Below are 16,103 nucleotides of genomic sequence, written 5' to 3'. Positions count from 1 at the left end.
GCACTACAGGCCTACTAGTTGAGTCTAAAAAATGCAAAGTCGTCAGGCAGTTGAACGAGTCAAGCAGGTATTGACATATAGAGTTGGAGTTTTGATAGCACCACAAGGTGAAATGTCTACACAACCTGCACAGAAGCAAATGTACATGTAGCTCTGCCTTTTCAAACTCCTTCTACAAAGAGATGTTGTAGGGCTTGCTATTACCAAAGTCCGCTTGGTTCTCCCTGTAAAAGAACTACGGATTTCTTTCAATATACAGGTAGCTCATGCCTGCTCCATTTGCTTGAAGTACAAGGTATCGGCACTTCATACCATCATTAAGAGAGTAATGACAGACTGATGTGACGATGTGCTTGCATCTCAAAATCATTCACATTAGAATTCCAGGAAAATCTAAATCACTTACTGAAATGTGACATCCCAACAAACAATCCTACAAAAAAAAAAAAACTAAAATGTATTAACCTCAGCATAATTACAACAGATATTCCTTTGAGCATGACACGGTAAGAAGGTAGTCTTCAATATGTGTTGTCACGTTGTAAAACACATGAACAATTTTAGCCACATTAAGACAGCAGAAGAATCGAAAATATACATCTTTCTATGAAATTACACTTTTCTTAAGTTAGTTGAAAGTCAATGTTATTTTTTTTTTCATTCACGAAAGTAAAGAGTTTGTGTACATCCCTCTTATGAGTCAGAGGTTGAGAAGGATATTGATGTTGACTGCTGTGCCCATCTCACGGTAGAATGTACCGCAGACTGGAAAGAATTCCAGGGGGCCCAGGGGCCTCCTGTCACGCAGTGTCTACGGCCTCGCTCGTGTCGCTGGTGAACGGCTCGGCACCCTCGCCCGTCACGCGGCGCCTGTGGAGGAGGGCGCGCTCGAAGGCAATCTGGACGTTCTTGCGGACGGTGGACTTCCGCCCCTCCATGAGCTTCACGTTATCCAGGCCGGAGTCGACTCCCAGGGGTTCTAGCTTGGTGCGCGGGAGCCACTGCCTGCAAACCAATGAGGAACAGGATCAGCAACTCAATGCAGGAGTACAAGTTGTAGGTACAGGTCCAGGTATTAATATTGTTACCATTCCATGCACATCTTGTTTCTCAAAAGTTGAAGGGGAGGAGCATTTACATCATCTCAAGGTCAACAAGAAGTGACTATGAAGAAATTCTTTACCATGGGTAAACACCACATTGATCCATTTCTGCTGTCCAGCCATTCCATCACATTATTTTAAGCCATGTAATTCAATTCAGAACAGAAAAGTATGATTCTCATAAAACAAGGCACACATTACAATTGTTATGCTCAAATTTTGGGAGAACTAAAGACAACAAACTTCTTAGAATGTGCAGGGATCAAGGGTGGGTGTAAAAAGACGACGCTTTAAAAATTTGGGCCGTGCTACAGCATTCTGCCATCATATAATTCATCACACTTGGCACAGAGTCTGAACATGACATGCTATCACTTCAAAAAAAAAAAATCATTTCTGACAAACTTTGATTAGTAATGTAGATATAAATTTGAGAGTGTCTGAAATTACCAGGAACTAAACATTCTCTCAAAGCTGGAAGAACTGGAACATTGAGGTACAATCTGAATGTTTGTCACTCGACAATTAGTGTTGTATTTGCTTCACAGACCATTTTATTCTCATGTGCAACATAAGCACCAGTCTGGGACACTGTGTCTGTACCTGAGAAGTTTTGCTTTGTTTTCATACAGTTGGATCAAGAGCTGTGGTATGCATTTGGCTGTTTCCTCTCAACACTTCAGCATCTCACGTGTACTCTCACTCTGAGACAGAAATCTTGCAAGTCTAAAAGCTGCATTAAAGCATGAACCTTCATGAGAAACTAGACGCACTTGGAAAGTGCAAACCTCCCCAAAAGGCCATTTGGTCAGCAACGATTAAAGAATTTGGCACACAGCTTCCTTTGCAAAAATCAAGATCATGATCCGAATCACCACTAGAAGCTTATCACCTGATCCTTTTACTTAATGTCATGGTTGAATGGGTGTTTGCTATTACAAGTTATGTGCACTTCCTAAAGTTTGGTTTGCAAAATCCTTTTGTTCTTATCTGCTTCACTATGAATACCGGAAAAGGGTATTATCGACTTGCTTGATTCAATAGACTGTATAGATATGTGAAGAGTGATGACAATGCATGCACAGCTTGGATTAAACATTGCTGACACTCAATTACACAACTCTATTCAAACAAAGTATATGAAGCTGATACCTGGCAATGCTACCTACCATGACCATTCAACCTGTTGCCTCTATCAGGCACTGCCATTTCCATGATTACAGGCCACTTGCAGTTTTCATATGCAAGATATGTCAATAAACCAGTTAATTAACATATATATTCCTACTGGTTAATTAGCATAAATGCCTACCTAGAGCTGTATAGTGTAGATCACAAATGAACTTGCAGACAATCAGAAAACTTCACTTCCCTTCACTGTAAACACACAAAAGGCCAAATGTGGTAACAAAAACGGCCGCGAATTTGGCCAAGCACTGGAGGTAGTCTCGGCCCGGCCTTTTCTCACTGTAACGCAAACTGGTCCAAATACGGTACCGAATTGCGACCAGCACGCTCCCAGTAATAATCTTTTGTTTACAAGCAGAGGGCCACTACGACAATTACTGAAAGGTTTGAATTAAAAGCCCGGGCTGAGCCCTCCACTGCGAACAGACAGAATTGCGGGGCCGAGTACCGCAATTGAGGCCGGGCTTGGCCCAGCCCTACACTGTAAATGGGGTCTTAGGCACGAAAAATCTGATTAAGACAGAGTATTGACATTTACTCAGCAGGAACAGGTGAATGCAGGAGTTTCATTATATTATTTGACAATCTGAGAACAGCAGATTTTCTTCAATGGTATTAAAGATGATAAGAAAACTTGTCCTTGTCCTACCTAACAACAACTTACGGATGCAATTTGACTCAGACTGAGGTTATACTCTAAACTCTCCAAAGTCTACAAAGTAGGTGAAAGAATTGCAAATTACTCAGATTGGCTGAAAGAACACCCTTACATCAGAATACATTACAAAAGTCCCATATTGAATTGAATTTTGTATTTTGTACTTTGTTTTGTTCTTGGTTTTTTTTACAAAGTACTCGGGGAACAACATAGCTTAACTTTGATGCATATAAGTAAACTGGTTTGTTCTCAGTGTGACTACATTGCAATGTGTTGGGAAATTGAGGGGGGCGGAGATGGGTGGCATGCCCAACTCACCATGTACGCTTGTTGTCAAAGAAGAGAACGAGGTAGAGGTGTTCATCCGAGCTGATTCGCTGGTTGAGGACCTCCTTGGTGGGCACCGGGATGGGCACGCCGTTGTGGAACATTCCCGACCGCGGCATCTTGGGGTCGATGATCTGTGAGTGGGGTTGAAAGCACAGAGGCGTCATTCTTTGGGACGGTGGGAGGCAGCGGCATTGAACACAGTGGCATCCATCCTGTTTTGTGCAGAAACACGGCACCAGTGGCATAGCCCGTGTTTGTGCACAAAACAGCGGCACACGCCCTCAACGTGCAGCACTATGTGCATCGCTCATTATCCACGATGCCAATTCATATGAAGGGCTATGCCAAATTGTTGCCACATGTGAAAAGCGGGTATCAGTCACACAGCTTACGACAGGAATATCATGCCACAATGAACATTCCGATAGGGAGACACAGCTCCTGAAATCAAAATACTGAATACTCCCACAGGCTCACAAATGAGGTGCGTGTGATGTCAACCAGAGGCTTGGACTCAGATTCTGGGTATAACAAATCCTGTTTCTTTCTGCATTTCAAAACTAGATCATTAGCACATCTATTCACTTTGAAAATTAAGACATTCTGAATTCACTACACTGTTAAGAGACACTTCCATTCCCCTATGGAGTGGAAATTATCGATGGAACGACAACCTTTCCCTGCAACCAAATGTGATAAGGAAGCACTGAAATATTTTCAATCAAAATCTGTTTTGATACAGTTCTGGAAGATATTATATACTCTCTTTCTTTTTTCATCAAATGTCAAGTCCACTGTTTATACATTCAGTTCAAACAAAAGTGGATTTATGCCTGTATTATTCGACATAGACTATTAACTTCAGAATTTGTTTTTCTTTTGCATTTTGTTAAATGTTTGGCTGAAAGACGTGAACATCAAACTTCCAAACTACATTAATCTAAAATTTGTATATATCTCTCTTGTCTGCAAACCCTGTGTGAAAGTGAGTAAAGTGCTATTTTGTGTGCTTTCTAGTTCATATGATTTCTGCTCTAAGCATGGTATGTTATTCTTTTCCACTGTATATTGCTTGTGCATAGAATGTGATAGATGATTGCAATTATTGTTCTTTCTAGACACAATGCCCTTGCCTTAGGATGGATTAACAGGACCAAGGCAGTGAGCTCTCGGGGGGTATTTTCCACTTCATCTTTCTCTCATTTTTTTTTTTCTCCCCGTTTTAATTGTCCAACAGTGATGTAAATGTTTGCACAAAAATCTCGTCGAGTCAAGGCGGGGGAACAATGTCATTGAAGCTGCATATTCAGAGGGGTTAACGAACAGGTTAATAGGTATATTCATATGAACATAATATGTACTCTATGCATATGGATGCAACAATGCAAATGCAAGCTGACTCTACAAGACATGCCCATGGGTCACATACACAGAGAGGGCGGCTGCTACAAGTGTGCTACAAAGTGTCCATGACTCGACAGCTAAATGTCTACCTTTAAGTTGGAGGGGAGATATGAACATGTAGTGCACATGAAATTAGATTTCGAGAATCCTTGTCCGATTTCCACCCAAACTGATTACTTTATTTTTCTACCATAGCCAAAGCTGCACACAAAACAGGAAGCAGGGTAAATAATACCATTTTTTTTTTTTTTTTTGCCAGCAAAACACCTAAATAATATTAGAATTTTGAGGGGTAAATATGATACACATGAATAATATATCGTGAAATAAAAGACAGGAATAGGGCGGATGGAAGCCTGACATGTCTTGATTATTGTTAGGGAATAAGCGTGACAGAGGAAAAAGGTCAGTGAAGCATGAACAGCAAATGAAAGAAGGAGGTAATGATGGACAAATGTCAGGCACGCCTACTCCTCTCACCATGGAAACGGTTTCATCTCTTTGCCGCAACAAACTTACTACTGTACCTACTGGATGCAAGGCCAACGCCCTTCCTTCCTAACCTGCTAAGTCCTAATGGTCTCATGTTTTGCGTGCCTGAACCTGACAAATGCTGATGACACAAACTAGGTGCGGCTACGGCCGTCTACCACTACTCGCTACGTGACCTTCGTGACCTAGCAGGGCATGGTTTCTCCATGTCACGGGTGTCCAACCTACAGCCCACGCACCAATGGTAGCCATGCAGGGGTTAATATGCTGTACGCAAGTCCTCCCCAGACGCCAAAGAGGGGTGTTGCAAAACACACGGCATTGATAACACTTTCCAAGAACATGTAAGGTGTTATGGCTTTCTTTGTGAAGATGGCAAAACCAAAGTTTGAATGCAGAAGTGGCTTGTTGCTTGCAACCCATACAATTTTGGTCACTCTCTACATGCCTGACATTACAATCAAGTGTTGTCGATGTCAGCTACATTGTACATATGCGATCTGTCCATCACTGAATGTACACTTATAGAGAAATGGAAAGTGGAGAAGGAGGAGGAGGTGGCGGAGGGGGCTGGAATGATTGCTTCGCGACCCTTGGCTGTAGACTTTTGTAGGTTGGACACTCGACGGTGCAGGAGATCACCCCAGAATGACGGTTGGGTTGGAGTGTTTGAGTGTGTGTGTGTGTGTGTGTACATACCAGAGCGGGATACGAAGGGTAGCCTCTGCACTTGGCCCAGACCAGGTCCAGTGGATTGAGTGGGATCTCCTCTTCATCCGATCCCCATTGATGGCTCCTCAGTTTGCCTGCACGACACACAGTGGGGGTTGTGGGTACGTTAGGGGGGCCCCAAGCGGTACATCAGTCAGTCAGTCAGTTTAGGGGGACAAAAAAAAATTGTAGGGAAAGTGTTTGATTGATGACACGAACCAAAGACGTTATTTACTCTAGGATCTTATCTCTTTAGGTATCACAGGAAGAATATCTTTATATCATGTGCTAGTAGGATGGTTTGAGGTGCCAAATATTAAAGCCAGACAGACAGTGATGGTTAATGCTCAGTGATCCAAATGGGTTGTCTCAAGAAGCCCAATTCTTCTATTTGTGGTATGTTTTGTGTTGGTTTTTTTTTTTTCAATCTAACACAGGTCATACCATCTAATTCCAAAACTAAGCCTTACAGATAGGTGGGTTAACAGACTGCTGGTATGTTATCACTAGCATTTCATACATCATGAACAGTCATCATTATCATTATTACATGTGTATTATTTTTTAATATAGAAGGAAAATCCTAAAATGTTAGCTCCCATTTGCTTGAAGAATATTCTACAATTCACCAAACAAGGAAAACTCACAGGACGATACTATAATGCATAACCATGGCCCACGCATTACAAATTTATTAATTCAAAGCTTACTTTTTTGGGGGGTTCTCCATTTCTTATCTTGACTACAGTAAAATTTAGTTCATATCCAGGAGCTACAACCCTGCTTTTTAATCACTTCTCTTTGGTACTTTTCTGTGATGGAACAAATATGAAATTTAAGATGCAATCATTTTGATCTTTTATGGTTTGCTTCTTTGCAGTACAGGGCATGCATGCGAATGTGATTGTGTTAATGCATAAACAATAAGTGCCATTGATAATATTGGCTGATGAAGAGCGTCTCGAAATTTTGCGTTTTCCTGAACCTCTTGTGTTACTTTGCATCTTACAACTTGGTTTCTACGAAGATAAAATGTATTGTACACGACAAAGAAATAGGCTCTCATTCTTAAAAATGTATGCCTACATGTTGGAGGAAGAAAACTGAACTGCATTGCTGAAATTTTGCTGTTTTGCTTGCAAAGCCAAGTTGGGGGAGCCGGAGAGGATTGCGCTGCTTTTGGTTCGCATTTCATTCAGCACACTGAAAAGAAACTTTTTTTTTTGGTCTTTAAAGGCATTACACAACAAACATGCAAACTGAATTGTTCAAGATCTACTGTTAAAGTGTTCACCATATATCAGTATATCCATTGTAGAGAACTTGACAAGTTCAGACACAGACAATTTGAGGATCAAAGAACCCATCTTGGATGTTTTCTTCATGGTAATTCTTGCAAACCTGCAAGAGCACCAAGCTAGGCCTAAAAGAAAGCTTGAAAACTCAGACTGTAAGGAGAACTACTCACACCTCGTTCGTGGCAAAACCATGTACTTGTGACCCCTCAAATTTCCCCACCATCCGCTAAAAATATATACATGTACACTCGGCAGAAAAAGAAAGTAAACACTTTTTCAGGTTCATATTTCTCACAGAAAATTTGGCTAAATATTAAAATTTTATTACCATGTTAATGGTAATTTAATTGGCTATCAACCTGGTAGGTCAAGAAAAAAAAAAGAGCAAATTTTACACATGAGTGAACACACCCATTTTTCTTTTTCAAAGCACAAAAGTAAAAATTGCAAAAATGGACAAGTTGTCATTTATGCGTATGTGCTCTTCCATGTGACAATAACAAAAGACAATCCAAAACAATAAAAAATACAAATCAAGTTTCAAAAATCATCCTATGACCTCTGTAATGACTTTTTAGCGCTCAAAGATAAAGAAAGGCAAAAAAAAAGAAAGAAAGAAAGAAAATGAAGAATCTTCTGTCAAATCCAAATTCAAGTGGCATGAAAGAGGCAATGTTAACAAAAATGGTAGAAATTTCAAATGTTATTTCAAATTAAGAAGTTTGAAAATGATATTTGGTTCTTGGATTTGTCTCATGAATCCTTCAATTCCTAAATCACAAGAATGAAATAAAGAAAGACTGTCCATTTGTCATCCATTTGCGGTTTACTCCCTGCATCTTTTCAAGTTAGATTTGACAGAAAACTCTTATTTTTCCCCTTTAGTTTCCCACTTTGCTTGTGTTTGAGGATATAAAGAGAAACAAGGGACAAAAACTTATTCTTGCTATTTCACTCATGTCTCTCATTGTGTTAAATTGGTCTTTTGTTATCATTGCTATCTTAAAGGGCATTTGCAGATGAATGACAAAATGTCAATTTTTGCAATTTTTACTTTTGTATCTTGAAAGACAAAATCAATGTGTTCACTCATGCATGAAATCTCCCTTTCTATTAACCTACCTGGTTGATAGCCAATTAAATAACCTTTAATATGGTATATGACACAGCGATTTTGATCAAAATCTTCTATGAAAAATATGTGCTTGAAAAAGTGTTTTTCTTTTTTTAGCTGAGTGTATTTGTGGAAAAATGAGCAATGAAAATATATATTCATTATGGGCTTGCAGCCAGAGCAATATTTTCATGGTAAAGGGGCCCTGATGTCATCTCTCATGCAGACACTACACTGTATTACCTAATAGCTATGATTATAGGACAACAGTGGCGTAAACAGTGATCCTTAATGGCAATGGAACATGTCTCAGTTCAGCTCAAAATTGAATATCACTACATTCGCTCATTCTTCATCTGAAAATGAAAATATGCACAAGTACATGTGTGTGTATCTACCTGTCTAGTAATACACACATCTCTCTCTCTTTCTCTACATGATATTTATATTATATATATATATATATATATATATATATATACACACACATACATACACAAATATATATCTATACATATATATCTATTTCTGTATGAAATGTGTTAGACAAACAAAGTAAAAATTTCCAAAATTCAGGAGAACATTTTGAAAGAAGTAGAACAACACTTTTGTAATTATCTGATTCAGCAAAAAGTGCAAAACTATGGAATACCTACCCTACGACACGTAGAGGATTTTCTGTTCACACAAACACACACACAAAAAAAACCCCTGGAACATGGAACTATCAACTATATATTAGTTTCATCTCACAACCATACAATATGGAAAAAAGAACCCTGCAAGGTAACATGCAAATAGTGAGCCATCTCTTATCAAGTTTTAGTAGAGTGTCAACTGTGGATCATTAAGATATGAGGTTTGTGTTACACATGGTGTTTTCATTATGTGAATATGACAGTGCATATGTTGAAGTATACAAAAGGGCATACCAAAAGAACATGCTTTAAGAAGATTTCATTCCAGTCCCCTCCTATGTCTTGTTAGTCCCCTTGTAAATCATCAAGAAAGTATTGTGCTATAATAGTGCAGTTCTTACTGTAGAGGTCTTGATTTGTACAATGTGGACCATATCTGAGTTTGAACAAAATTATTATTATCATTATTGTGATTTCAACATAGAACATTTCAGATGACATAATCAACATTACATACTCAAGAAATGACATGTCAATTCCCTCCCGAATTTCAAACTTTTGTCTTACAACTGCAGAAAGAGAATTGAGGAATATGCAAATAAAATAAAATGAAAATATACTATAAAAGTTGTACAAGAAAATTCTTCACAAATTCATAACATGGGTATTTGAAATTTCCATTGCTAAAAAGAAAGGCAGCTAGATCTCATACTTGGTACCGCTAACATAAACATTTGTTTTAAGTGCTGAGCAAGTGATAACTGTGAAAAAGGGGTACTTCCTTGAAACCTACTTCTTGAAAACTGCTCAGACTTTGTCCATTACCTTAAAAAAAAAGAAAAAAAGTATCAATTCCTTGGACATTTCAAAAATGTTGTTTAAATTCCTGTGTGGGTATCTTCAATCTATTTTTTTTTTTTTTTTTTTTTTTTTTTTTTTGGGGGGGGGGCTTTTTATTTTTTATTTATTTATCATCATTATTTTTATTTCTTTTAATTCTTTATGTTATTTCATTTATTTATTTATTTATTTATTTATTTATTTATTTATTTATTTATTGATTGATTTATTATTATTATTTTTATTTATTTATTTATTTTTTTTTTTTTTGGGGGGGGTCATTGTGATGGTTGTGTTGGAATAAGACTAACACAAAATGCAGTATATTCACCCCTCGCTGAGGAGCGAACAGCTCTACAAGGCCTGGCGCAAGTAGTGCATTTAGGGCTGGTGTATTAGTGAGTGACTAGTATGTATTACATCCACAAAATGGGTTCATTACACAAACATACATGTAAATAAGCCACAAAATGATAGTACCTTGTAGATCAGTAATTATAAGAGCAAAAACTCATATCATATTTAACTCTTTCAAAAGAAGCTCTGTCACACGTAAAGTAATAGGTAAGGCCAATTGTTTGCATCATCTTGTATAAATTCTTGCTTCATTGCACACACATCATAAAAATACACCTCTACATTTGTAAGAACAATGTTTTTTCCTATTCTTTTCTCTTACACAATGTAAGACATATGCTAAATTCGCTTCCACATTAAGTTGAGATCATAAGAATTGTCCAAAAGTTTTCAGCTTCATGGAAATTCCTGTCACTTTAGCACCATGCAATGTATTCAGTCTTAGATGTCAGTTGGGAGTGTATACTGATGCTGTGTTACTTGTACAATACAACAAACAGAGTGAAAAACATCTTTTAAAAAAGCTTAATGTTATATTTTACGAGACCTGAACTTAATGTACGTACTTCTCTTTCTCTTTAATCTCTCTCTTTCTTTCTCCATCTTTTTTTTTACCTCCGACAAGGGAGGAGGTTATGTTTTCATCGGCGTTGGTTTGTTTGCTTGTCCGTGTGCAAAATAACTCAAAAAGTTGAGCATGGATTTATATGAAACTTGCGGGAAAGGTTGAGAATGACACAAGGAACAGATGATTAAATTTTGGTAGTGATCTGGAAATTTTTATGGATTTTATGAAGGATTTTCGATATTTTGGCAGGTAGGGTCAATGAACTTGAGTACAAGCTAGACATTTTTTAAAGGTTTTCATATGCGCACTAAAGTGCGTGCTCTAGTTTCTGCTAGGGCGAAGTGTGCCGAAGCGTGCTGAGGGTTTATGACATAACAAAGGCTTCTATATTGGGAAATCGGGCAATTTTTCAGCATGCATAGGCCTACGTGAGACGTATGGGTGGAAATCACTGTGAAATCTCTATGGAAGAGCAAGATCATCGGTGGAAAGTAGCTGCTTGGCGGAGGTCTGCGCTCTTAGAGTGCTTGTCTAGTTTTGTTTTGTTTTTTGTTTTTTGTTTTTTCTGGGAGGGGGGTATTCATCTATCAAAATATTACCATAATGTACTTGCAGAAAAGATTTATGAAGAGAGTGTTCATTCTTGCCTAATGATTATAGTAATACGCACTCTTCTGTGGTATTAAAGTACTGTACAGTATCTAATAGCCATAATGCAGCACTTGCGAACCTGTGTTCTGCATGTAAATCAAGGGGAAACCTGACAATATTACATCTAAAAAAAAATTCAAGTTACTGCAATAAAGCAGTTTAAACAGCACTTCTTGTAATACCAAAAAAAAAAAAAAATGAAACACTGAAACATTTTCACCAAGGACAAAGCAAACCTCTCCACATTATATTAGTAAGCTAGTACACCATGCAAATGAATTACAAGAGACCATTGGTGGTAATATGTTTTATAGTTCTCGGACAATTTACCCAAGCCCCTCCCCCTGACCCTATTCAACCCTAACCCTAATCATAAATAATACTTCAAATAGATTTTGTAAGAAGGCCTTGAAGATTGATTATAATGAAGATACACAAAGCATTAATTCACTTGATGTATTCATATTTGTATTGTCCTGTCACTGTTTATGTCATATGCCATACTATTGTCCTGTGCACCTTCTAAAATTTTGCCATTCTTTTTTCTTTCTTTTATTAAAATTGTGGGCAAATTCTAATCTGTCCGCAAATTTATTCCTCATCCATTTAATTGGATTTTTTTTCCCTTTCTGACAGATATGCGAATTACTGCAAAAGAAATTATTTTTGTGAATTTAGCAAATCACTGGTGGGTCATGAATGAACAACACACAAAAATATTGTCACATGCTGGGGTATGTACTGGCATCTCTGTGCTGTTATGATAGCCTCAGTGTCATATTGCAAAATCCACATCTTGTGGAAATGTCTGTGACCTCTTCGTTTGCCAAAATATCTGTACGCAAAAATAACAGCTTTTTCTACAGTACAGGCACTGCCTTTTAGTATGTTTGTTGGTTCCTCTATTTTTTGTTGAACATGTCTTGAATTTACAATGTACATACATCATACCTTTCATTGTGATGACAAGCATACCTGTTTCATAAGAGTGATATTCACCCATTGATTTCAGTCTGCCATCATCTCATTTGTATACCTTGTTAATTTCTGTTCCTTTTGAAAATTGAATGATAATAAATTTTGCAAATGAATGAAGTAGAACTAAACACTGATCTGAACCTGACCAGCATGCCTGTGTTTTGCTAGTTCCTAAAAATACAAACTAATCCAGGTGCTGTAGTGGAAGTTTCAAAATGGAGTAACTGATAATAATATGAAGTGCTGGTTTGAATGAAAGAGAAATAGAGAAGTATTCAGTGTTTCTTACACTCATACAAGTAATAGCAATTCCCATGTTTATCAGTGGTAACTCTCAGTCAAGTGTTACAGGTAGCATGTCATATTTCAAATGTACCTGGCAAATTATGAAGTTAAATATTCGTTGATGATTGAGCTCTCTTTCACTGACACAGTATGACCTATATTTTCAAGAAAATCATTGTGATGTGACTGACAAATACAGCATTCTGAGACTCCAAATGAATACTTTACTTGATATCAATGTTCACTCAGAACTTTCGTGATTCTTTGTCAGAAGATGCCTGCAATTCCATTATTTGCTGCATGAATTCATTAGCTCTGTGTGTCAAAATTGCTCAGAAGTTTGAACCCTCCCCCCCCCCCCCCCCCTTAAGGGCTCACAGTATGATGCGCATAGACTTGATACTGCAAAACCAGGTACAGTGGACTCTAGAATATAACGAAGTCCTCAGGACTGGCAGTTTTCTTTTGTTATATCGAAATTTTTGTTACAACCCATCAAATAAACAATAAAAGACATAGAACAAATAATGTTGCCACCTAGATTTTCATTTCATTGTAACCGGAATTTCATATAAATCATGTTCGTTACAACGGGAGTGTACTGCATGAAACTTTTGCAAATTTTGAGAGGAGCCGAGCTTTGTGAAAGTAAAATGCATGCAAAGGTGTTTTTCTATACAATACACTGAATGACAGTGGTGATTCGTGAAACTTTCATGGCGCTAACGAGGCTGTCGGCTCCCATATTCATGAAAGTTTCATGTTGCAAATGTTTTTTCTGGTTTTACAGCAGTCGCAAGCAGGCAATGTCCAAACTGAACACAGTAATCCTGTGTCTGCTCCCATGGGATAAGTACTGTATACATCATATATTTCAGGAGTCTAAATTTTCGCGAACTGGGAATTCCTGACGATTTCGCGAGTGGTTAAATTCGCGATCGTGGAGTCCTGAACTGAACGGAGAAGTGTACACGCGTATGTCACATTCACATTGGGATCAGAGTCAATATTTTTGTGTGTCTTTAATTTCACGAATAGCACCTGACTCACGAAATTCGCGAAAATAAAAACCTCGCGAAATATTCGGCGTGTACAGTATATCACAGGCATCCTGGTGAAATAATATGGGCCAAAATTTCTCACAATCAACATGACCTTTCGCACTATCAGTAAGGCGAGAGTACTGTATATGCCAAACATTTCGTGAGCATATCTCACAAATCAATATGTGTGTAAGAAAATATCCTGAGTGGTTAATTTGCGACTAAGAAACAAAAAACAGCACCTAAACAAGAACTAAGTTTTAACACTCCGTAAGAAGCAAGGTTAGTGATTTTTCATGTTGAATGTGATATGCACTGCATTTGTGCTATTCGGAGGCAATACTTACTGTATGAGGTAGAGTATTGTCAACTTTGCAAACACCAAATGACTTGCAAAAGTTGAAAAAATGAAACCACATGTTGCACGTATCGCACATATTGGTAAACCACAGCAGGTGGTCAGTCAAGTTTAGAATGTACCATTTGGTAGTTATTGTAGTGGTTCCTTCATAGTCTCAAATTGGTTATCACACAGTATGATGACTTGGAATTACCTCCTCATGGGACTTCCAAATATACTCTTTTCCTCTAAAGCCTGCACTGAAGTAGTATGGGGCATTCTGCAAGAAATGTTGGCTTCTACGAGCAAACTTCTTTGGCTATTGCTAATTTGCTGGATGGGGGGGGGGGCATACAGTGCATAGTTATATACAATGTACAAATGTAGGCCTTGGCTACTGGTGAAGGCTGTGAGTCTGGACCATGAAGTTATAGGAGATTGAGACAAATCCGTCCAACTGAAAACATCCTTGAGGATGATGTTCATTTCATCCTGATCCACAAGCTTGCAAACAAAACTTGGAAGCAGTTACACTATACTTATTTCGCAGATGCAAGATAATTTACCTTGGACTGGAAAACCATCCAACAAACTTCTCTTGGGAAATTATGTACATTATAGTTCTGACTGTGCTGAAAATTATCAAATTGGGATTAGCTCTATGAGTCTAACAGGATACATGGCTTCATTTGACATACAAGCTGTAGATCTGTTAAATAACCTTTCCTCAGAAAAATATTACAAAAATAAAAACTATAGAACTATACCTAAACACCCTCTTCCACAGTACTAAATTTCCTAGCTAGTTAGTGATGGTAACCAAACAAGTGGAATAGAAGGAGATTTGGTTCACAGGATACAGGTGAGCATACAGAGTACAGTATATAGAGAGGCTAACATTACAATATTGTCGACCTTATGCCAAAAGGGCCTTAAAGAACTTCCCCTGTTATGCCAAGAGGGTACTTATAGTGTACAAAGTCTATAGTGTTAAGGGCCTTTTGGCATAACAGTGGAAGTGATTTAAGGTCCTTTTGGCATAAGACCGACGATATTTGCTATTTATTTTCTGTGAATATGCAGAAAAGGGATAGTAATATTGTCAAAGCCGTACCATTACCATTCATCCCCATCATTGTGCATCTGACACGAGTTGACGATGTTCGATCACATCAGGATTGCAATCCTACCCTGACAAATGAAACCCTCCATGTGTGTTTATCAGGAAAGAGAGAGGACTAATCACTCACATTTCTTCAAAACTCTCACACACATGAAAATCCTCTTCAGAATCCTTCGCTCACTCGCTCACTTGAAGACATACATTGTACATTCCACTGGGGGCGATAGTGGCACACGATCTGAACAGCACTGTCTCACTAGCCGGCACTCGGATATTGATGAATATTGTCTTACCTGTTTCACATCTGTGATTCCACTTTGCAAACAGCACTGAGAGTTGTAACCACGAATGTTGGTGTTTAAAGTCAATGCACAGCAACTAACACATACACATACACAGACACACACGCAACACATAAGAGCTTACACTTTACATTGCAAATTCGACACCAGCATTTACAGGCAAAAGTGAACACCACTGATATGCGTTGCTGGAGGAACGGCAACACACGAGACTGGAGTCATGCAAGACACAACTATCGATGGAGATGGCAATCAACAAAGGATTGACAACTTTGATAAGAGTCACTGAGGAAAGTGGACGACAACTTTGCATGCTTGTAGAGTGCAATGAAATGGACACATCACAACACCACGACATACTAGTATCGTATCAGTCATCAGGATGTGAAAACGACCTGGGCAATGTGTTGGTCATGATCACGGTGCAATGAAGCTACAACACTGTGTTAGTAGTAGTAGTAGTGGTACAGTTATGGTGGCTGTGGTAGTAGTGGTGGGAAAAGTGATGTTAGCCGTGGTCTAGTAAGAGAAGAGGTACTGGTAGTGGTAGTTGTGGTAGAAGCAGTAATACCAGTACTAGACAGAACAGAAATGATGTAAAATAGCATTCTCAGGAGTTAGTTAGGGCATTTTAGAAAATTTCTGGACCATCTGTGAAAAAATTGCTTACCAATAGCTTT

The 16,103-nt window shown here is 38.3% G+C and overlaps 1 protein-coding gene across 1 annotated transcript in view; it reads right to left on the bottom strand.

The window, feature by feature from the left end:
- Positions 1-800: 800 nt before the first annotated feature.
- The window catches only part of LOC139743482 (peregrin-like), a 46,017-nt gene continuing 30,714 nt past the window's right edge, over positions 801-16,103 (bottom strand). Inside the window, exons 10-12 of the mRNA XM_071653966.1 lie at positions 5,875-5,981; positions 3,268-3,410; positions 801-1,005 (exon numbers count right to left, since the gene is read on the bottom strand). Of these exons, the coding sequence (XP_071510067.1) occupies positions 801-1,005; positions 3,268-3,410; positions 5,875-5,981 (455 nt within the window). The remainder of the gene's footprint in view (positions 1,006-3,267; positions 3,411-5,874; positions 5,982-16,103) is intronic.

Source organism: Diadema antillarum, unplaced genomic scaffold (assembly GCF_040938485.1).
Source record: "Diadema antillarum isolate AM-2024a unplaced genomic scaffold, OU_Dant_1.0 seq00001085_RagTag, whole genome shotgun sequence".
In the NCBI taxonomy this organism is placed as follows: domain Eukaryota; kingdom Metazoa; phylum Echinodermata; class Echinoidea; order Diadematoida; family Diadematidae; genus Diadema; species Diadema antillarum.
The sequence above is the reverse complement of the archived record's forward strand: the minus strand, read 5'-3'. Positions and strand labels throughout refer to the sequence as shown.